Genomic DNA, 23,725 nt, shown 5'->3' with positions numbered 1-23,725 from the left:
AAAGCAAAAGGCCGAGGATGGAGAGAAAAAAGATGTGGAAAAAGTCAGAAAAGAGAGGTCCATAATAGTTCTTCAATAATACTCATGAAAACAACTCATAAAGAGGCTTTCACACACAGTGGTGGCATGTTGCAAATTTCAATTCCAAGTCGCTGAACTTGTAATCAAAGGAAACAACAAGAAGAAGTTTGTCTGTCGGAAAGCTGGCAGTCCGGGACACACAGACAAATGGAGCGTGACACTATCTCTCCCCCCCATCTGCAAGGCAGCGAGCTCGCCGCTGCATTCCGGCTGCTCCCCGTGCAGACATTTCCTCAGATCAAAGGCGGCTTTCACCGCTGTGTCTTAATCAGAGGGAAAGTTTGGAGCGGGCGAGCGAGCGAGGGAGCTCACTCACCGCTGGCCAGCGCCAGACGAGCAACGCCGTTTCGCCGCTTTTTTCGCTCACATGGCTTCAGACTCGGCTTTGAGCTGAGGCCCAGAACAGAATTGCACATGACGGCTACAGCGTTGTACAAAAATCCTTCGGCGAGGTCTCACACGAGACGTCCATTTCTCTCTTTTTTTAAACAGCTCACTGTTTAAAATCTTCTCCCACCGTTTTTTTTTTTTTTTTTATCTCTTCTTCCTCTTCTTCTCTCCGTCGTGAACAAAACTTTGAGACAAACTAAAAGCCGTCTCCTCTCTCATAATTGGCGAGTGAAGAGGGCTGAAGGAAACTCGGTAATGACGGCCTTCACCACAAAGTCCCTCCCCTGAGGACGGGCTGAAATCCACATATCAGCCAGACATTAGCAGCCGGAGAGATTAGACTGAATTAGACCCTTCACTCCTCCGCCGCTCCCCAGCCGAGCGGCCTTCTGCGACAATGGACCCCAGGAGGAGGAAGGGATGAGCCAGGGAGGAGGAGGAGGAGGAGATATGAATGAGGGAGACGGTGGGGGGAGGGAGGGGGAGAAAGGGTGAGAGTGGCGGTGGCGGGTTCGTCTCGCCGTGACCTTGAGCGAGGCCAGGGGAGCGGAACAGCCCAATTATGACCTCCGCCCCGTCCTCTGATCCCCTACTGGCTCCTCCATCCCTCCTCTTGTGCAGCCCTCTTAATGAAAGAGCTCAGGCCAGCGCCAATAATGAGCGGCCAGGAGTGGAAACACACACACACACACACACACACACACACACACACATACACACTGGAAACACAAGTGTAAACTTTGTCTGCTCGGTCCTGTAATGAGCCCAAAGGGGCTTCGGCAGGATTTTAACGGCGTCCACAGTGGGCGACATTGTGTTTCAGTGATGCTAAAGTGGGTTTAGGTGGACAAAGCAAAAAGGGGGAGGGGCTAGTAGTGTCTACCTGGTCCATTGTCAGAAGACTGCCTAGAGGTCTCTGCACCCTCCCTGCTGTGCAAAGCCGAGAGCGTCGACCGGGATTAAAACAGCATCCCGAACAAGTGTGTTTATGAAAAAGCGAATCCCGCGTCCTCGCCGTTTACACGCCTTGTTATGCCAGATCACAACACAGCTGCCGAGCGCCACTTTGATGTGGCGCCGCGCTCAAGAGCGAAACGTTGACAGAGGAGGGGAAAAAAAATGTGCCGCGCCTCAAGACACTTGTAACGCAACGATGGCGACGATCCCCACGCGTGCTAGTCTCCACTGAAAGGCAACATTTGTTGCCCAAAAATGGCCGCGTGTGACATTTTCAGATAGAAGAAAAGGAAAAAAGAGAACATTTTATTGGCATGCCATTCCCGGTCTGGGCGCTTTGCACAGTGTTTGAGGAGAGCCAGACACACTCTGGCTGCCATGACACTGATTAACCTCGTCATGCCTTGGCCGAGTCTCCTCACACTGACCCTGGCGCAAAGCCTGGCCTTGCTTTGTTTTTTTCCAATTACCTTCCAGAATAAAAAAAAAAAAAAAAAAAGGCTGCTACAGGGCCGGGGATTGGAAACCCACGGGCAAAAACAGCAGCGCAGACGTTTATTATCGGCTGGCTGCTCTCAATTCGCCCTGTTGAAAGGTGCGGAAGAAAAGTTTTGATGAGAGGAGGAGTAGGAGGAGGAGGAGGAGGAGTGCCAGGAGGTAACGGGCCCTGCGATCCGAGAGGTCGGAGGCCTGCAGATGGAAGTTGGGGAAAGAAAAAAAATTGTGTCTCCGAGGGGTGCAGCGCCAGGTGTGAGGGGATTTAAGGAGGACGGCGGAGAGATGGATGGCTCAGAGGAGTGTGGTGGCGGCGAGAGTCCTCGCTGGTGGGGGAGGAGGGGGGGGGGCGGAGGCTGCACCTCGGCGTTCAGCTGCTCTCTGCAGGGTCATGATCGCTTTAGCATCTGCCAGTACGCATTAATCAACATGACGAAAGGAAGTTATCTGACGTGTGTGTGTGTGTGTGTGTGTGTGTGTGTGTGTGTGTGTGTGTGTGTGTGTGTGTGTACAGGAATGTTCGCCCTCCCTGCGTGTGTGTGTGTGTGTGGATGTGCGTGTGAAGAGTCTTAGTTACACCTGATTTGAGATTTACATCAAAGCTGTACCGCGGGGGTTTGCATGCTTCTTCTCTGTCTTACACTGGGGGAAGAAGTCAAGGGAGGGGGGAGGGAGGGAGGTTGGGGGGGGGGGGGGGGGGGGGAGAAAAAAAAAACTTCTCGCTCCCATCCCTGCACTTCCCACTCCGGGCCTCGTAATTCCCAATAACCCTCAAAGAAGGCATCCAGCAGGCAGGCAGGGGAGGGGGTGTGGGGGGCGAGGGGAGTAGGGGGCGGGGGGTGGGGGGGCGGGGGGGCAGAGCTGCGGACATATGGAAGTCATTTCCCCTCACGTGGCCTCGCTGCAACCAGCCGATGCCTCTTCAGGACGCTGCCTGTTTACACGGGGCGGTCTGTGGATTTTAAAACCGGCCGTCCCGTTTCACCGGAGGAGCAGACACGTGCCAGGAGCAAGTGGAGCTCCGAGACATTCCAGGGATCTCAAGACCTTGTTTGGATCAAGGTTAAGACAACCTTAGTATATATATATGTATATATTTATTTTTCCGAGGTGCAGACCTGCAGTAAATACACGGGCGGCCACTCAGAACTTAAGGGTGTCATTGTGGCTCAGGGCAGCTGGCAGAAAGAGAGAGAAAAAAAAAACCCTGAGCGGGAAAAAGTGGTTGCACGTCATGTAAGAAAAAAAAACACAAAGGCTTTCTTGACGCGCGCCTCGCCAGCGGAGGCACAGGAAATTTCTGCTCCCAAATCCCATAATCCAGCAGCTGTGAATGGTTAGAAATGATCATTTGTTTTTATCGCTTCATCTTCAGCTGCTGAAGTGGTCCAGGAAGGAGATTAGCGGCGCTGCAGCGTCCAATCTGAGAGTCTCACGACATCGGCCGAGGCCAGCGGCACCGTCTGGTCCAGTTTACTGCAGTTCCGTCCTGACATGTTTATCAGTGAAATATCAGAATCAACAACTGGACGACCACCAGCTCCCAAACACTACTGCAGGAGGAGAATGAGAAGGTGTGAAATGACCTAACGTGGCAACCCGGATCTTTTTAAAGCTACTTTTTGAGGATTTACTGAGAGATCTGGTGACTTTTGGCACCATCAACTTGCTCACGTCATTAAAAAAAATCTGCAAAAGCTGTCTTACATATTTTAAAACTGAAAGCGAGGCACTTTAAAGGCCCAAACCTGGGCTGCAGAGAGGACGGAGAGACGGCTGCATCCACACCAGCAGCGAGCTGACGACTCGATGGCTCTGCCACGGCAGCACCTTCCGATGACTTCATTCTCCACACAGCCAATAACAATTAAGAGCGGCCGTTAAAGAGGAAATTTCATTTTCAGCTTCCACCTCAAGTCAAACTGCAGGTCAGTGCGGCGTCAGTGCACCATTCCAGAGTAGGAAAATATCCACTCAACACTCCTTAACCCCTGCTCGGCTACCCTTTTATTATCATTGTCCTTATTCTAAATATTATTATTATTGTGATTCATGGTGGAACGGTGCAGGCTTATGGCACCACTTTACAGTGTATGCAGAAGAGGGTGAAGTGGTGCCAGTGGTTGCAGCCTTGCCAATATTTCTGCTTTACTGAAGGCAGAGGGGAGAGAAAAGCAGGATTTCTTCTTCTTCTTCTTCTTCTTCTTCTTCTTCTTCTTCTTCTTCTTCTTCTTCCCCTGGCCGAGCGCAGCAGCGTGCTGGCCTGGCAGGACCCGCTGAGGTTGCCAGGCTCTCAGGTTAACTATGCTCACCCCCCCACCACGCCCCCCTGCATCGGCTCCAAGTGACCCGCCCGACATCAAAGGGCCGGGTGGGTTCAAGGGGGCGGAGCCGGCTTTCTATTCACAGGGGCCGGATTCCCTCCCGGTGGGACGTCTCCAGAGGCGTGCCAGACATTCCCGCACGCTCGATTCACACGCTCGCCGCCCGCTAGAACGCCCGCTCTCTCTCTCTCTCTCTCTCTCTCTCTCCCTCTATCTCTCTTTCTCCGTCTCGCGCATCACTTCCACGCAGCCGGATTGATAACCACAGCTTGAGTCAGCGGCTGCGACAGGTGTCAGAGGGGTCGCATGCTGAAGGTGTGTCTCACAAACGCTGGGAGGCCCCTCGGCGTGTCGCCGCACTTATCAGAGGCTGGCGGCTCAACGCGTCCTCTCAGCCTCTGTGCGAGTTCCAACGCAGCGCAGCGCCAGAAAAGCCACAGAGAATCGCTTTCTTTTCTTTTTTTTCCAGTTTTCCGTGGCGGCCGCTATTTTCCGCACGGCAATTAAATGCAATTTCAGCCGCTGAGATAAGAATGTCTACAAAAACAAATCGACTGGCTATAAAGGGGCAAAAAAAAGGAAAAACATGAAAGTGAAATTACATAAAATGAGTCTGCCTTTTTCCACAAACCCCCTGTAATTTCAAGGGAGCACGAATCACTGAACAAACATTAGAACGGGGGGGAAAAAGGTTCTCTTGTTCTCTTTCCCAAGCGTGATTTCTTCATTGCTTCACAAACACAACAATCATTTTGCACGGAGGCCTTTTCTCTTTCATCTCAACTTTTAGAGATAATTTGGCGCCTGCTTTTTCTGCTTTCTTCTCCCCCCCCCCCGACCCCCACCCCCACACTACCTCCCCACTCCACCTCGTCCAAACACAAGCACAGGTGGAATTAGCCCTGCTCTCTGAGAGTGTTTTGACTTCCTCTGGCATGCCCGGGGCTAGAGAGGAGACAGGAGTGGGACTCCTGGGTGCACAAGTGTTAAACTTCAGAAACCAGCCAGGAAGCGCATCCATCTTCCTCTTCCTCTCAAGTAATGTCTCGATGGCCCCCGATACCTTTGCTGCAAAAGAAAAACCTCAGCTGACGCCTGCAGCGATACAGGGCTCGAGTTCCACCCCACTCCCCCGCCCCCCAACCGCCTCCTCCACCTCGACAAGTCAGGTAATGAGCACGGGTGTTGCGGGCTGTCTCCAGCGAAGAGGATGAGTGTGGCCCAAGGCCGCAGAGGAGGAGGAGGAGGGAAAAGCAAAAAAAAAAAGAGAAGAAGACGAAGAAGAAAAGAAGAGAAAAGCGACGTGGATCTCCCCCCTCAATTCACCGTGTCACGCTGGGCTGCTGAAATGAGCAGCCGCACGGATGGGCCGGAGCAAATCACAAACAATATGCCGCACTCGGAGACAGCCGAGACACACGGCTGGAGACGGTTAATCCTTCAGACTGAGATCTGAGGTAGATCAACAGAAAGGAGGAGGGGGGAGTGGGTGATGGGGGGGGTAAAAAACAGGAGCATCAGGTACAAGACGCAAAAAAAAATGTGTGTTCCCTCTCTCTGCAGTGTTCTTCAGACGGGAATCCATCACGGTTCTCTTAATACATACTTTCCGGGGCGCAGACGAGGCGAAAGGGGGAAGAAAAAGTGGACAGAAGAGAAGCAAAGTGCTGGTGGGAGAGTGAACAGACTCAGCCTACTTTATCGCGGTCATTTCATCCATCTTGTTGGACTAATAAAATGTCAAGAGGGGTTCCTCGATATTTAATCATTAAGAAAAGAAAAAAAAAAAAAGGAAAAAAAATTGCTGAGAGGCGGTGGTGCCAAGTTCAGTCCGGCTGAAGCTGCAGGAGCCTTAAACGCAGGCTGGCGTGACCTCCGACTGATGGAGGACGTGAGTGACACTGAAGGAAAAGGCTGAAAAACATGATGACTTGCAGGATAAAGCTGTATGTATCGATGGATGCATTAAAAAAAAAATCATTCACTGTTGTGCAGATTTCACCGGAGTATTTGTGGGCACGTTCTCCCCCTGAAACGGACCCACTGATTAAATTGATAAAGAACAGATAATAATATTAATCCTTGCAAAACACCTGTGGGGTGAACCTGCCCACTAACGGCCTATCAGATGCAGCGGACACCAGCTGGCTGATGGGGCCGATAGTGAAGGTGCTGAGAGAACGGCGGGCATCTTACGTGTCGGAAATTAATTTGCACTGGTTGGGTGGAGAGTGGAATTATCTGTGATTTAGCAGATAAACAAGTTGAGTGGAGTGAGAGGGGGTATCACATTAAAAAGTGTCTTGGGTGAAACTAAACTTGGACGGGAAACCTGCAGAAGAAGAAGTAGTAGAAGTAGAAGAAGAAGGAGGAGGAGGAGGAGGAGGAGGAGGAGGAGGAAGAGGAAGAGGAAACTGAGCCCAGTTGTGCAGGATTTATGCCCTCTTGGCTCGGCCTCGTTAGTCGCTGTAACTGGCCCCCAGAGTGAGAATCACAGGGTCTGCAGCCCACAGCCTCCACATCACAGTAATGGAAATTCCATATATATATATATATAGAGAGAGAGAGAGAGAGAGAGAGAGAGGGAGAGAGAGAGATTCTTTTTCACTGTGCAGCATGGCGACCGCCGGGCACATGCAGAAAAGTGACTCTAAATTCTTTAAGGCGTTGAAGGGCGAAGTGGATAATGGGGCATTAAGTGCAAAGGCAAATATTTCCTGTTTGAAATTCACTTCAAAAAGGTAAAAAAAATAAAAAAAAATAAAAAGAAATTGACGGAGCTCTTATTGAAATGAAAGAGCTGTGGTTGTGTAAAGAGTCTGGGCCGCGGCTGCCTGAGGCTGCGGGGACAGTCAGTGTGACGCTGCCACCGACTGCTCCCAGAACAGCTGCTGCCGGTCAGCAGAGACTCCAGCACACTGGCGGCTACCTGATGGCTTTTTCCCTTTATAAATCTGAAATGACCTCATGTCTGTTCAGAGTCGTGCGTCTGTTATTTCTGGAGGTCCTAACCAATAAATCAGCCAAAGTATAAATTATTCTTTTGAACCATTCATGACTATATGTCTACTGCTTCATCGCTTGAAAATGTGATTATATGTGTTTTGTCTGTTATATGTTTAAAAAATACGTTATTCTAAAAAGAAATGTAATTATTCTAAATTAAAAAAAAAAAATAACACATCACATTTCAATAATTTTTTGACCGGCCCTCAATGGCGCTTAATATTTTTTTGTGCAAATGAAATACTAATTTCAAAATGTACATATTATTAGAAAAAATACAGTTGTAAATCGTGATTTTTTTTTTTTACGAATTAAAATTTAGATTGAGGCGAAAAATAAAGAAACATATCTTTTTAATCAATTTTAAGGGAAAATAAAAAATGTTAGCAACAACTGTGCATTTGTGAAAACATGGATGAATGCACGCACGCACACGCGCGCACACGCACACACACACACACACACACGCACACACACACACACACACACACACACACAATGACACACGTTGGCGCAGAGCTGCTGGCACCTGCCTGTTATCTCTTCCCCTCAGACCTGCTTCTCCATTGTGCTCCATGGGAGAGCTACAAATTGAGATCTCAAACATGAAGGGGTGCAGGGTGGCGGCGAGGGGAAAATCAAATCCACTAATGTGTTACATGTGCAAATTCACAGGCCTCTTATTACAGATTAATGCATTCCCTTTTTTATCGAAATGTACCTTTTCTCCAAGATATTTATGACGTGCGCGAGGAGGAAGGAATTTGGAATGCGGAACAAGAGTGCAGCACAATGAAGGGGAAATAATAATATTAGCGTCACGGCTGGGTGAAAGTAATAAAGGATCATTTGTAAATGAGATGTGCTTTATTTTCCTCGACGGGGCCTGGATGCGTCTTGAGCGTTTTTAATCGAGACGCGAAGCCTGACAAATGAAAAATTCATGATGTATTTCTATTTATTTTTTTGTTTGAAGAGGGAAAAAATAAATCCAAACAGAAAATGCACGCGGAGCAGCAGAGGCTGCCTCGGTGTAGGAGCCCTTGTAGAAAGAGTTTGTTTGAACGTGTCATGACAGATCTCCACTGGTAATGACTCAACCTTAAAACCTTTACAGGCCTCTATGCTTGAAATATCTCCAAAATGCAGGTGCCTTTAAAATCTCACGGTCTGGTGCACAGGCCGGGTATAGGGGGGAGGAAAAAAAGAGAAGACTCGAGCGGCCGTTTAGGGCTTTTGAAACTGGTGTATTACAAAAAAAATAGATATCCTGTTACTTCAATCTGCCCATATTTCTGCTTAGGCATTTATCTCCTTTCTCTCTAAATCCTGAAATTGCCTCAGAAAAAAAAGGGGCAAAGGGAGGCGAGATACTTTCTTCTCTTCATACATTTTCACAGAGTGGTGCACAACTTTCTTTCTTGCCTCTCCTCTTCTTTCTTTTTTCTTTTTTTTCCTCCTGCGGTGAAAATTGAAGAGGCTTTATGTCAAATGCGGGCCAAAGCCAGCCTCTCCATATCAAACAACGCGGCGCAAAAAAATTACTGTGGCGATGATAAGGCTGCCAGATAGAGCGGCGGAGAGGCGAGGGGGAGGTGGCGTGGAGGGGGGGAGGGGGGGGAGGTCGGAGGGTGGGAGGGAAGGAGGCAGGGAGGGAGGAAAAAAAATCTGAAAGGAAGTGACTCTACTCAATTATACTGCAAAATTGGTATGACTGAATATTTTTCATTCAGGTGACTGATAGTATCAGCGAATACTGCAATGCAGATAAATAAAGGAGCCTTCTGTCAAGAATAAACACCATTAATCATGGAGCCAGCTACCGCGTGACCGCCTGTCCCCCTGACTTACCCCATAGAGGAAGCATTAAAAGCTGGTGGGGGGGTGTATAGGAAGGGGAGGGGAGGGGGGGGCAGAGCAGTGAGTGCAGCAGAGGAGGAGGAGGAGGGAGGAAGTGACCTATGAAGTCACAACCAGTGCGTTTTGGACAGTTAGAAGGCAGGATGAAAAAGTGTCTCTCGTCTATCTGGACAGCGGCGATCACAGCAGATTATGAAAAGCCCTCGTCGATTCCTAATGTAATTTATGGGCCCCGGCGTGGCGAGAAATAAAAAAATACGCTTCAGTCTAGACCGCATTCAAATTTCGGAGGAGGCAACATTTTTTTTTTTGTTTGTTTTTTTTGTTTATCCTGAGAAGATGAGTTTTAAGCTGCTGCAGCTTTGGCGAAACAAATATTTGCGCGACACCTGGGAGTGACTCGGCGCCGACTGACGGAGCCTTGACGCAGCAGAGCTGCAGGAAAAAAACAACTGCAATTACAAAACATCTCCCGACACAAAAGGCGAGAGGAGCCTCGTGCCTTTCTGCCGCTGCCGTTGTTTTTTCACCCTTGTTTTTCTTCTCTCTCTCTCTCTCTTTTTTTGTTTTGCATCGCGCGCCTTGTACTTCTGGGTTTGTGTTTGTTGTTCCGCGGCGTCCCATCTGGAAGCAGGACTGGAGATAAGGCCCCGGTCTTTATGCTAAGCAACGCCGCGCTTTCCCGTGCCCAGATTGGGCGCTCTGACAACGGTTTATGTAAATAGCAAAAGAAGAAAAAACCAAAAAACGACACAGGATCCATATTGAAAAGAGGAACCCTGAGTATTTTACACACACACACACACACACAAACACACAGAGGACAGTGAGGGGGAAGCGTGTGGAATTTGGAAAAGGGCGACGCTGGCTCCGGCCTCAGGTGCGGGGGGGAAATAAAATTGGGAATGTGGAGGTTTCAGGAGGTGATTCACTTCTCCTGCTTTCAGAATCTCTGGAGCGACGCCGCGTTCCGGTTTCGATCGGCTCACGCAAGAGGGGTGTGTGTGTGTGTGTGTGTGTGTGGGTGTGGGTGGTGGGGTGTGCTGAGATTGTGCAGTGATGACAGGGAAGTGGATCCCCAGTCAGGCCAGACCTCCAGCTGAACAAACAGACACACTGCAGCGCTGCAGCTCTGACTGCGGCTGCATCCGTGAGTCCGACTGCAACAGTTTTCCTGTCCAGGCCGTAAAGTCCTGACGCAATCCACAGCCAGTCGCCGGCCACTTTATTAGGAGCTGTTGTTCCGCAGACCCTTTGGTTGCAACCAGAGTCACCGTCGTCTCTCCGTGGCGTCCAACCTGTCCAAACATTCTGACCTCTGACCCCTGACATCCACGAAGGCATTTTCATCCACGCAGCTGCAGGTTCACTGGATCATATTTTCTCTTTTTGGTTGGGCCGTGGAATTCCCAGTCGACATGCAGCACTTTGTGAAAACTAGCAGCCAGCAAAAAACAGAGAAATAAAATTGTCCCGCATATCTTATTCCTGCTCTTTGGAATATTTCAAACATTGTTTCATCCAATTTGAACACACAGTGGTGAAACATATAATCCCTCTCGTCCTCAACTTTATGAACTTCCTCATGAACTCCTCCTCTGGCACTCGGGCCACTTCGCTCCGCACCTGCGTTCACTAACTCGGCCAAAAAAGGTTGCGAGTCAATTGCTTCAGCCCCCTTAAGAATGTTTGCTTGTTTCACTGAAGCCCCTCCATTCACGCTGACAAGGGCCCGGAGACTCCAGATTAGCCCCCGACGCTGATAATTGACTTGTGACAAATGCCTCCGTTTGTAGCGGCCCGTCTCCGGGGCGACCAGAAGCCGGCGCTGGGCTCGCATGAGAGGCCTGTTTTGTTTTGCTGTGTACGGCGGTCAGGCAATAAAGGCCGAGTGAAAGGAGCCGTCTTCCCTCCTCGCCCCTCCGAAACTCTCATTAAGCTGGTGCCATACAATGGCCCTGGCAGAGGGGACGAGGAGCCCCCCGCCAAGAGCCCGCCCTCCTCCTCCTCCTCCTCCTCCCCCTCCTCCGCCTCCTCGTCCCTGTGTTTATTTAAGCGGTGAGCATCTTGTCTGGAGCAGGTATTGGCCAGGAAGAGCAGGGCTGAAAATTAAACCGGCCGCAAACGACAAAAAGGATTTTTTTGAACGGCTTTGTTCAAGCTGGAACTCAGAGCAGACTCCTTGTCGTTGCTGCACCTTTGGGGTTTGTAGTTTTATTGTTTTTCTTCAGCTTCTTCTTCTTCCCCCAGCAATGCAAGCACCCATAGGAAATTACCCCCCCGACCCAAACTACCCAGCCCCGCCCCTTTCTCCCGACCCCCCCGAGGCATTAATATTGAATGGCGTATTGGTGCCTTCCCCGCAAGAATTCATAAACTAAACGATTAGCCTCTTCTGTAATTGCGCTCTCCCTCGCCTAATGGGGGAGGCGAGGTGAAAAGGAAAAAGGAGGGGGAGGGGAGGAGCGAGGAGGAGGAGGAGGAGGAGGAGGAGGAGGAGGGAAAAAAACCCAAAAGGACAGTTAATTTGTGATTTCCTCCGCTCATTTGAAGGCAAATTAAGTGTCAAACAGCTAATACGGAGCATATTTCATTTCATGTGCTTTTAATTTAATTCCGCCCCGCCTCGCCGTATCGCCAGAGCCGCCGTTAGCCACGCTGCTAACAGCCCGCGCCTCCATCTGAAAACAGGGGGCCATAAATAAACATGTTTCAATTAGGCCCCGACGCAGTAATAGGATATGATTCTGTTCATTTGCCACTTTATGGATGGCTGATGTGTCACGGCAGCGGCGGAGAGGAAACAAGTTGCCGGGCGTCTGCGCCGTGTGTGTGTGTGTGTGAGTGTGTGTGTGTGTGAGTGTGTGTGTGTGAGTGTGTTTTTCATTCCCTCCCCTCCCCGCCTTCGGCCACTGATGCCCAGTGGTTGCCGACTGGGGGGCGCGGCGGGGGGAAAAAGCCGGCTGGATTGATGGAAGCGCCGCGGGGCCGAGCCGACTGTAATTACAGGCCGTAATGAGAGGCTGCATGGGGAAGTACGGCAATAATAGTCCCTGTGTACTTAGGCATATCTTCGAGAGGGCTAATAACGATTAATTCTGCACACGGAGGAGAACTTGTCTTAAAACAATTCAATATTTCTCCATAAGCCACCGCCCCCCCCGTCCATTATCCCCCCCCCCCGGAGCCGCGGCTGCATGTCTGCTGCCTGTTGTTTGCTCGGCCCGACGACATCACCCGGCGGAACGCACGTCCTCGCAGTGGACTGGAACATTTCTGGTTGACGGGTCGTGAAGTTTGAAGTTCTTGATGCCAGCGATGAGGGTGGAGCCTCAGTTCTTCATCGGGAGGACGCCGGGTCGGGACTTTTGGCTTTTCGGATGTTGCAAGTGTGGGTTTATTGACAGCGTGCACGACAGCGCGCGGGTGTGAACGTGGCCCAGCAGATGTCTCGTAATCGTGACAAATGCCTCCGCTCAGCGCGTCCTGTTAACGAGCCGCGTGTTTGATGATTTCCTGTTTGCGCAGGCAACCGAGCGCGCAGATCGCTGAGTGACTGAAGACGCCGTAACTTCTCCTCCTTAATCCAGCTCCCTCGCTCCCTCCCCTTCCCCTCCCCCCACCCTCACCTCCAGTCCCGATAGCACCAAAACACTCCTGACGGATAACAAGGCGCCGCTGTTTGCTCACGCTGTCGGCGTGTTCGCCCCATTATCTCTGCATAAGCTAAATGCTAAATTATATTTGCCATTTTGTTTGCGGTGACACCTGGCATCAATCACCTTAGCGGGTTCTCCCCCCCCCCCCCTCTCTCCACGCGCTCTCACCCCCTCAGCGGGAAGAAGACGAGTGGCGTTGAAAGGTGGGGCCGGGTTGGAGGGGAGGGGACATAAAAAATTCATTACGCTTTAGCGGCACATCAGCGAGGGGGGGAGATATGACTCCCGAGGAGGAGGAGGAGGAGGAAGCTGGGGTGAGGTGGGGGTGGGGGTGAGTTGATAATGATGAAGAATATCGAACATAATGCGGCCCAAGTAGCTGCCCCGTCCAATTTGTCCTCGCCGCGGCGTGATCGCTTCCTCGCCGCCTGCGCCCGTCAGGAAAGAAGCGGGTGGAGGGCGAGGCGTCTCGTCACGCCGCTCGGACGCCTCACCGCGCAAATGACAGGGGGTGGGGGGGGGGGTTAAGGATGGAGCCCTGCAGCTTCTGAACGCTCCCCGGGCCTCCTCCTCCTCCACCTTTTCCAGCCGTCACTTCCCACCGATGGCGTCCGCGTGACACCGCGAGGCCGCTTGCTTTGTTGCCACGCGGCTCCCTCGCCGCCGGGAGACGCCGTCAGCGGGAGGAATCACCTCCCTCCGCTGACAGACGGGGCTTGATCTCTGCTCTTATGAGAATCTTTGCACGCTCGCAGGCCCCCACCCCCCGCTCTCATTTCCCTGTGCCGCTCTGACACGTGTTCGTTTGCGTGTCTCTGACACGCGGCTCATGTTGCGCATCTTGCGAGGCCGTGGCCTTTGATCCCAAACAAGCAAAAACAGAGAGGCACCGGTGAGGAGGACGCCCTGGTGCCCAGGGGTGGAGTGTGTGTGTGTGTGTGTGTGTGTGTGTGTGTGTGTGTGTGTGTGCGTGTGTTTGTGCACGTGCATGTGATGCAGCAGCAGCACTGAGCTGGTGTGATCAGCACCAGTTTTCATTCATTCCATTCACTGTCTAGATCACTGTCTAGATTTTCACCCTCCAGCACAAGTTGCCAGTTCTCCACATGGAAAGCAACCTGGCAACCTGGCAACCTGGCAACCCAACCTCGACCAAGTGTTTCACATGTGTGGACGGTGGGAAGGAAGCTGCAAAATGTAGACAGGAAAGACGTCGAGTGGGAATCAAACCCAGGATCTTCCTGCTGCAAACCAGAACAGTAGCTTCGTATCAGTGTGTGTGTGTGTGTGTGTGTGTGTGTGTGTGTGTGTGTGTGTGTGTGTGTGTGTGTGTGTGAGTGAGTGTGAGACTTACATGTGAAGAGGGGGCATGGGCGATGGCTCGTAGATGTAGCGCCCCTGTGTGTGTCTGTCATCGATGGGCACCGGAGGATGGAAGGCCGGGAAGAACTGCGGCGCAGCTGTGCAGCAACAAGGAAAGAAAAACAGAAAACATGAAGATTTTCCGCATGTTTTTTTTTTTCCAAAACTCCAGCCAACTACCAGGCAAACGAGAAGCTCTGGTTGACGGCAATCCCCGCCCAAATTAGACCACATCAGTGCCGCTCCTGGATGCCAGTCGATGTCTCGAGGCTCGCGCAACATAAAGCGAGCCGCCGTGACGAGGAAAGAGAGAGGAAACCACGCAAATGACGCATTTCTTTTCTTGCCCAGCAGGGGAGGGTTTTGTGCTGAAGGATCGCAGTTAAGCACATCAGGCATAAAAAGAAAAACATACTTTTTTCTTCCTTTGTCACAACTCCAAATGCGATGCTCCTGTTTGTCGCTTCGATCGCATGAAGCATCTGCATGATAAAAGCCGCTGAGCCCCCCCCCCCCCCCCCGCGTGTGTGCGTGCTCATCGTCTCAACACAAACCTTGCAGCACTTCAATTAGTTCACAAAAGACGCAGCGAAGAAAAGAGTTGCAACTCTGCTGGTGATGTGCATGTGTTTTGTTTTGGGGTTTTATTGTGTGTTTTAGCAGCAGGTGTTGATCCCCTGGGCAACTCTCAGCCTTTTCTCGCCTCCTCAATCACCAGGACGCTGCAGTCTGGGCCAAAGTCCAGCCAGCAACGATTAAAAGGGGATCGGCTGAGTGTTGTTTTCTAATCTTAAAGCATTAGAGTGTAATTCTGAGTGAGGAAACCAAGAGATTTAGTTTTTGGCACGAGGGATTTTTCTTTTTTTTTTCTTTTAAGCGGCCAAATGAACCTGAATTCAAGTCAAAACTTTATCAAACTCTTCAGCCGTAGTTTAAATACCAGTTGAGTTCGAAGTTGCAGAATTTATAGAGGCACCAACAACTGGATAGAGGGTCTACATCTCACTTCCTGTTTATTGAAAAGTGGAGGAAGACAAAGAGAACCAATTTTGGGCTGATTGTTTTGTTGTTGTTTTTATTTTACAGTCCATGATTTTCGTGACTTCCTGTTTTATTTTGAAGCTCAACTGGTCTTGGGTAACTTGCTCCACCCCCTTGTGTGTCACAGCACCACCCCCGTTGTCTTCCACCTGCTGCGTATAATGAGTCTGCACTTCCCTTTGTTCTGTTTCTATCTCAGAGACTCCGAGCTTGTTGCTTGTTCTCTTCATGGACCAAAGTTCTTGTTGATCCAGAGTTTAATCACCTTGATACTTTCTCCTACATTTTCCTTTTTCTGCTTTTTTGTGTTTAGTTTGGATTTTGTTAACTTCCAGTGACTGAAGGGGGTCTCCAATTTTGTCAAACAGAAAAATGAAATATTTGACTGTCAATAATAGGCACTGATATGTTTTTTACGCTCACCATGACCGGATATTTAGAAAAAAAATATTTTGTGCCACCCAGAGCCAAGCAGACCTGCCCTGTGCGCTTCTAACAGAAGCAAGACAGGAGGTTGACAAGTCATCAAACTATAAATGACTGGCAACATTGGACAGGTTATGCATTTAACAACCAGGTTGCACGAAGACGGCTTGTTTGTGGACCTCAGCAGGCCTCCTGTGGACAAAGACGACCAAGTTCCAGGACACCAAGCCTCTCCTTCTTCTCCTTCTCCTTCTTGTAAACCAGGATGGAAAACACAAGAGGTCTCTTCTAACTTGAGGTAAGAGGTCTGTTTTTCTCCTGCAGTGACTGAATTGTGACGATAGAATGGATTGCAGTGCATAAGATGAGTCTGTGCGACTGTGCGTCTGTCCTTTCCCGACGCTCTGGTGATGGTTGTGTTGGCCTTGTGGTTGGTCGCGATCTTCGAGAAGCAGCTTTGCCTTGGAGTTGGAGAAGTCACTGTGTGTGTGTGTGTGTGTGTGTGTGTGTGTGTGTGTGTGTGTGTGTGTGTGTGAGAAAGAGATATCACCCGCCGTGGTGATGTTGAGCTTCTTGTCTGTGTTCTTGTCTGTCAGCCTCTGCCGTGGTGCTTTTTTTTTTTTTTTTTCAATTTGAGAGATGTCAAACGTGCTTTGTGCGTGCGTTAAATGATTTATCTCTGTCTGATCATATTTGCTGTTGACAAACGGTTAAATAATATCACAAAGCACCAATGCCATGCACAGTCAATAATCCTGACATTTATTCAGTCAAGTGCTCTTGTAAGTGCGCCAGATTGGTGCCAATTGCTGTCGCGGCTGCATTGGAATGCACAACGTTGACTCTCCTTTATGAATCACAGTCATATATTTCCTTCATGCTCAGCAACCAAAACATAATGATGCACTTCAGTTGAGTTCAATTCTATAATAATTCCATTTGTATGAATACAATAACATGAATATAAATAGACGTGTGTGTGTGTGTGTGTGTGTGTGTGTGTGTGTGTGTGTGTGTGTGTGTGTGTGTGTGTGTGTGTGTCTTTCTATATTTTAATTCTTTATTGATATACACATTTATACCTCTGTCTATAAAGCTCATTGCAACTCACTCTGGCCTGTCTGCCACTCTGACTGTGCTTTCTCTATCCATCCCTCTGTCTTTGTCTTCATTTTGCTTCATTTCCTCTTCACACCTATGGGTCAAAGCAGATGAGCGCCCTCCGCAGTCCGGAGTCTGCTGGAGATTTTTCCCCTTGCCGCCGTCGCGCCTCACTTGCTCTGGAGTTCACTTGGTTTTTCTGTTGACTGTGCAGAAGCACTTCCAGACTCCTTTGGATGTGATTTAGTGCTTTACAAATAAAAGTTGATTGATTGATTAATAGTGTAGCATATCAGATTATGTGTGTGTGTGTGTGTTGTCATGTGAGCTAAATACTGATTGTCCTGGCCTGCATCCATGAAATGCTGTAATGTTGTAGGCCTACTGCATGTGGAAAGTTTCGATCTGTGTTGCGCAACAATGGGGAAGGGGAGGCTGTTGGATATTGGCTGATATTTCACACGTTGAAGTTCTGCTATGACACCAAGACGCACAACGTCAGCATGTCTCTTATTTCTTATCAATAAATAAATAAAGACAACTTTATATAACAAAACACATCGGTATTTGTGCAATGATTGGGTATAAATAGAATTTCCAAAAATCCAAACAAGTTCCCTCCCCCCTACTCTCACTCCCTGCTCCTCCCCCCCCCGGCTTTCGCAGATAAGTGCTCAGAGCCTCCTCTGCAGCTCTGGCAAGCGTCTGACTTGCTCTGTCCAGTTGATAGTTTCCTCCTGATGACTCAGTCTCGGCTTTGGCTCACCTCGGCCGATTCCAGAGCTGCTGTGGGAGGCTGGGATGAAGGGATTCTGGGATAGAGGGAAGGGGAGGGGCCGGGCCGGGCCGGAGCCGAATCTGCTTTGTTTACCCTCGGCGGCTCCCCCCGCCCCGCCCGGCAGCCTCGGCTGTCAGAGTCGGAAATGAACCTTTCAGCTTGGCTGCGGTTCTGCAAAAGTTTTCTTGCTCTCCAGATCAAACTCCACAGAAACACGCGTGAAGGCTGCAGAGCTGTTAATAAATCAACAGGGCGCCGCCCCCTCCACCAAGTCAAACCCGCGTTCCCACGTCTGCCAGTCAGACCGCCTTGAATTAGCCAGATCCCCTCTGTGTGTTTATGCCTCTGCAGCTCCTCGCTCAGCGCCGCGGCCCACAGCTCCGCCGCACGGGCCGACCGGCCGGCCGGCCACTCGAGGTTTATTTAAATCCAGCTCGCAAGTTTACTTTAGCCGCGGCCCTGTCTAAATAGCAGCCTGCCACCTCTTTTACGCCGCCGCGGCTCTCCATTAGCAAGGCAAACAGGCCCCCCCGTGTCAGCCGAGGGAATGTATACAGTCGGAGAGAAAAGAGGGCAAATGAGGGAGTGGGAGGGTGGGGGAGGGAGGGGGGTGGAGCGGGGCTTCGGGGGGGCTTCATCCTGCGATCCATTTCCAGTGTTTCCTGTCGGGAGTCCTCACTGTTTACTCCCCGCCTCGGTTGCTGCTGCCCTCCAGGATATTTAGGGGCATTTTCATCTTCTGGCAGAACACAGCTGGGAGTCACACCAGTCGACGCTTTCACTACTTCTGACTGAGGTCGAGAGGCTTTTCTATTGAATTAGAGTCCGTTGCGTTTACGGCTTAAAAGCCACAAAAAAAGGAGGCGCGGTATTATTATTCTGTATTATTCATTCATTAGACGTTTTTTTTAATAAAAAGGTGATGACAGTCATTAGGGTGTGAATGCAAATGGTTCCCTGTTGGAAGGAGCAATTAGGAGGAAACTTTTGACAGCGGCTCATTAATTCCAATTTAACCTTAAGCCACCAGCTTCCTGCTTATTAGCGCGAGCTGCGCAATGGGCGAATGGTTTTAAATTGAGGTGGAGAAGAAGGAAAAAGCTTCACGCCTCAACATCACTCACTGGATGCTTGTGAATCAGCCAACTTAAACCCTCCTGATTAGTTTGTTTTGTTTGTTTTTCAACTTTTCGCACCATTTTCACCGTTTATTTTAGTTTTTGTAATGCACAGTGAGCTTATTTGCCTCCTCCTCCTCCTCCTCCTCCTCCTCCTCTGCTGTTCAGGGTTCAGCGACTCTCCTCCTGTGTCACTACGAGCAGCCCTCTCCGTAAACACACGGCACTTCTCATCGACGCTCCGCTGCCACAGCACAAAGAGCCAGTGACAGACTGTCACCGGCAACTAAAGGCAGCGAGCGGGAAGGAGAGAGCGAGCGAGCGAGCGAGAGAGAGAGAGAGAGAGAGAGAGAGAGAAGGCCTCCTCCAGAGGGCTCGGCTGAATTGCTAATGTGGAACATATGAAGCCTGCGCTGGAGGTTGCGAGTGCCAGATTTCATTATGCCACCTCGCTTCGCGCTCGTGATCTCACCGCTCAGACACGCACGTCCGCCGCTGCGCCGCAAACTGCACTAAACTAGCGGCGTTTCCCGCTGTGTGCCTGCAGCCAGCGAGCGCCGGCTGTCGCAGGGCGTGGACGTATTAACCCACGGCAGTTTAAAAGCGGGCAGGATTGTTTTTTTTTCATTTTTGCAGACGCGTTTCCGTGGTGAAGACTCTGGTCTGCAGATGCTGAAAACTACGTCACCTAATGACAGGCCTGACCCTTAATCCCTCCCCGAGTCCTCCGAGTCCTCCCAGTCCCAGCCCATCACTTTCTGCATCTGCAGCTGTACCAAAAAAAAAAAAAAAAAAGCGACTGAAGACCATAAGTATGTAAGCATGCAGAGCATTTCCAAACCTGCCCACATGAAAACCGCAGTGTTTTTCCCCCCCTGCTCTGCATGCACAGTCCTGCGAGCGCCTGGCTGCTCTGAGATCCAAGATGGTGGCGGTGTGTGTGTGTGTGTGTGTGTGTGTGTGTGTGTGTGTGTGTGTGTGTGCGGGGGGGCAATGCTACACGCTCACAAGTTTGAGACTTTAAGGGGAACGGGACAAACAGGCCGGCACCGTCGGTTGCGCAACGATTGCAAGTTTCAGAAATGACGCTTTTCCCCTCGGCCGTAAAAAAAAACAAACAAAACGGAACGACTTCACTGCGACTGAGCGAGCGCAACATTACAGGAGCCGCTACACGACTCCCTGGCCGAGCCGCCTGGCGATCAATCAGTCTCCCGGTCTGCACGGCTGCTGAACAACAGCGCGAGCTCAAGCTGCTTGGCCGTGTAAACAACACTTTTGGAGAGTGTTTAGCGAAGCTCAGAGGGAGTTGCTGTTGGGGTTTTTTTTTTTTTTTTTGACATTTTGCTTAATTGGGTAAGGCGGAGGGGAGAGGGCGGAGGGGGGAGGATTGTTTGGGGGTCTAATGGTCTTAATTACCGGCGTATAAATTAGAATAATGTTGAAACTGCGCAGGGATTTCAGCGGTGCGCGGGAGAGCGCAGCCTTCTGGGCCTAGTGCGTATGGACGGGCGAGGGGAACTCAGGCGGAGGAGAAAATAAGCTGCGGCGCCGCCGGCAGGCCGAAGGCTCTCGCTGCTAAATTGCTTCCACCCTCGACGCGTCGCGTTGTTAAGAAAGGTGACGGGGTCAGATGGGGGCAGACGATTGCGTGCGGTGATGAAGACAAACATCAGCTCCTCGCCTTCCAGTGTACATTCCACCGCCAGGCGCTGCCAGCAGACATTTGTTTGTCGAGACTGAACACGTCGGTCAGCGGCGCCGGTGGGCTTTTTTTTTTTTTTTTTGCGTGTTCAGGTCGACTGATTGACACAAGACTTTGCAGAGTCATGGAAGCGACTGCAGCCGGAAGGTGCAGAAGAGATTTGCGCGTAGTAACTTTTTTTGTTGTATCACCCCCCCGCCATCCCGCCATCCCACCGTCCCGCTGTCCCACCATCCCGCCATCCCACCGTCCCACCATCCCACCATCCCACCACCATCCCACCATCCCACCATCCCGCCATCCCGCCACCATCCCACCATCCCGCCGTCCCGCCATCCCACCTCATCTTTCCAAAAGTCACTCAGGCTTCCTTGTGAAACTTCAGCATCTGCAAGACATTTGCAGAGTGGAGTCGGTCCTGACAAATTGCACGCAATCACATGGAGAGCGTGCACGCACCCCCCACCTCCATCCTCCATCCAACCCCAGCTGCGCTCTCGCTTCTTCCTCTCCTCGTCCAAGTTTCCGAGACTTGCTGATCTTGCGAGTGAAGGTTATTTCGCAGCGGGGGGGCAGCGGGGGGAGCGCCAATCTATCTCCTGCACGGGGTGAATTTCCCTCGATTGGGATGAGCTGGGGGAGCAGAACAAAGCGCCGCGCCCGCCACGCCACACCCCCTCCACCTCCTCTACCCACCCAGCTGGGGAGAGATTTACACAGCAGTTTAGTAGCTCCGCTTTACCTCGCTCCCCTTCTCTAGATTCATCTGTTACATCTGTCTATCCTCATCTTTCCCAACAGGGCTGCCTCTCGGAGGAGGAGGGCTGTGGGGGGGTCGGAGGAGGAGGAGGATGGAGTTGATTTAAACCCTGGTCTAAACTCACCGGGACTTTGCCACATTTGTTTCTCTTCAAGCCCCCGTCGTGATTTATGCTTCCACTTTTTTGCCGTGGATTTTTTTTGTCCAACCCGGCGCTGTGCGAAGTTGCGCGTCACGAGGGGTCGATGTCGCACATGGCCGCGATCAAAGCTGACAAATGAACGCGGCGGGCCGAGGCCACTTCATGGTCACGTGGGCGGCGGCCCACATCCGGCGCCGGAGCCACTTTTCACCTTCGCCTCTCTTTCACCCTCCGCTTCTGCTCTCGCGTCGTCCTCCTAATTCTTCCCAGTTAATCCTGCTCTCGGCCGGCCTCTTTTCTTCGCCTCCTTTTATTATTCAAAGCGTATCTCTCCCCTTGCCCTCCTTACAGCATCCCAAAACAAGGACAAAGTTGTAATCCATTTACCGCAGCCCCCCTGTCAACAGATTGCACCCAAATAATCCTGAAAGACTTACAACCACGCCTAGGTGCTACCGAGGGAGCGAGGAGTGGCGAGGAGTCACAATGCACATGAGGGGGGGTTGGGGGGGGAGGAGGAGGCCGGTGAAAAGGCACGGGATGGAAAAAAAAAAAAGGAGTGCAGAGAGAGGAGAGCGGCGGAGGAGGAAACAGATGGAGGGAACTTGTGTCACAGCGATTTGAGTCTTTGTCACGCAGGTGGCGCCCAGGGGTTTCCTCGGCCCGGGCAGAGAGACAAACTGGGGCCCGTGTAAACCTTAAAGAGGATTAACCCTGCCGGAGCGCTTTAATGAGAGCTGAAGGTGGCGGGCACGGGAGAGTCCCACTGATTGAGCTGCGCTGGAGTCGGCTCCCAGCGGCCCAGCGGCCCAGCGGCACAGTGGCGGAGCTGCAGCCCCGAGGCCTGCGGCCGCCCCGTCAACACACTGAGCCACATCAAAGCTGCCGGGCTGGGAAAACCCCAAGACGGAGGAGAAGAAGGAGAAGAAGAAGAAGAAGAAGAAGGAGGTGTGGGGGGTGTGAGTAGCGGAGCGGGAGTGAGGCGGAGTGAGGCGGAGGAATCCCTTATCTCCCCCTGAGAGGATGCTGCTCTGCGGTGCGAGATTGTCTGGAGCGGCCACCTGTCCCAGCCGTCCTTGAAGGCGCCGCCGCAGCCTGTGATGGGCTTGACCTCCTCCAGCTCTCACTCTTTTATGTCTCTCTTCATTTTCTGCTTTGTTACCCCCCCCCTCCGTCTCCCCTGCCCCTCCCCGGCCCCACCTCCCTTCTTCTCTTTCCTCCTCCTCCACCGTTCATCCCTCCGTCCGTCTCCCCGTCCCGTTTTCCTTCTCACCGCCGTATCTCGCGCCGCGCTGAAAACCTTTTAATTACACTTTTGTTCATCAGCCTTCGCTCCTCTCCGAGCAGCGCCGGTGACCCTCCCCGAGGGTGCGGGGGGGCGCTAGGGGGCGCTAGGGGGTTCGACAGCGAGATGCGGATTGTTGGGGCGAAGGGATGAGGGCGCTTATCTTTCGTCCGCCGTGCGAGAGAGAGAGAGAGAGAGAGAGAGAAAAAGAGAGAGAGAGAGAGGAGGACGAGCGCAGGAGCGATGCCATTTGTATATGAGGGGAAATAAACGTGAGAGGCGGCGAAAAAAAACACTGGTTCTCCCAGAGCGCACAGAGGTGATTATCCTGCTGGAGACTTCAGGGTAACTTAAGGGGGAGAGAAAACCCCCGGCCAGCCCAAGAGGGGCCCCTGCCAGTGTTTCACTCTCGTTGTTGTTGTTGTTTTTTTTTCCAGCACGCTGCTGTCTAATGGTATTGTTACCAGCGTTGTTTGCTGCAATTGATTCTCTATTTAGGCGTGAGGGGGGGGGGGGTGGGGGGGGGCAAATCTTCATCCTTAAGCCCTCACTCACAACGTCAGCCATTGTCGACGCTGGCGTCTGCGGCCGGGCTGATTAAAGAATCTTCTGTTTTGAAAGGAAGTTGAGACACCCTGACAGATGTTGCCACGGCGATAACAACAAGACGGCCGAGTGCGTTTCTTTGGACATCTTAAGTTGAGTGGAAATTCTTAATTCCAACCCCGCCCGTCCCCTTCTCATTTTATTCTAATCTTATTACTGTCGAGCAAAACAAAAAAGACAAACGACAGCAAAAAAAAAGTACCGCTTGATTGTGCGACTGCCGCTTCGCAACGTATCGAAGCTTTGCTGCCGGAACGACGACGTGACCTTAAGACGGCAGGCACTTCAAACTCCGACTAACCCCTTTAAATCATCACGCGTTACAAAAGGAGGGAGTACAGGGGGGGAACGGGGGGGGGGAGAATATGGCCTATCTTACAGCATGAGATGCCTCTAATAAGCTGTATAAAAGGGGATCATCTGATTATCCCTGGTGTGTTGGACCAAGGGGCCAGAGCGGAGCGCCGGGCCCGTGTTGTTCTTTCTTGATGAAAGGCGGCGGATGGAAGGGATCCCTCTCCATCGCCTGCAGTCTGCCCCAGGCTGCTGCACTGCTGGGGGACTACACCGTGCCACCGCGCTCCAAAAGAAGCAAATGCTGAAACAATTACAAAGCCAAACACTCACCC

The 23,725-nt window shown here is 51.3% G+C and overlaps 1 protein-coding gene across 1 annotated transcript in view; it reads right to left on the bottom strand.

Annotated features, from left to right (window-relative positions):
• Positions 1-23,725, bottom strand: part of gli3 (GLI family zinc finger 3) — an 83,234-nt gene that overhangs the window by 23,895 nt on the left and 35,614 nt on the right. The window contains exon 4 of the mRNA XM_076047487.1: positions 14,127-14,232. Coding sequence (XP_075903602.1) covers positions 14,127-14,232 — 106 coding nt within the window. The remainder of the gene's footprint in view (positions 1-14,126; positions 14,233-23,725) is intronic.

This window comes from Nelusetta ayraudi, unplaced genomic scaffold, assembly GCF_046127955.1.
Source record: "Nelusetta ayraudi isolate G7.1 ecotype Tasmania unplaced genomic scaffold, CSIRO-AGI_Nayr_v1 ptg000094l, whole genome shotgun sequence".
In the NCBI taxonomy this organism is placed as follows: Eukaryota; Metazoa; Chordata; class Actinopteri; order Tetraodontiformes; family Monacanthidae; genus Nelusetta; species Nelusetta ayraudi.
This window is presented reverse-complemented; position numbering and strand designations above follow the sequence as displayed.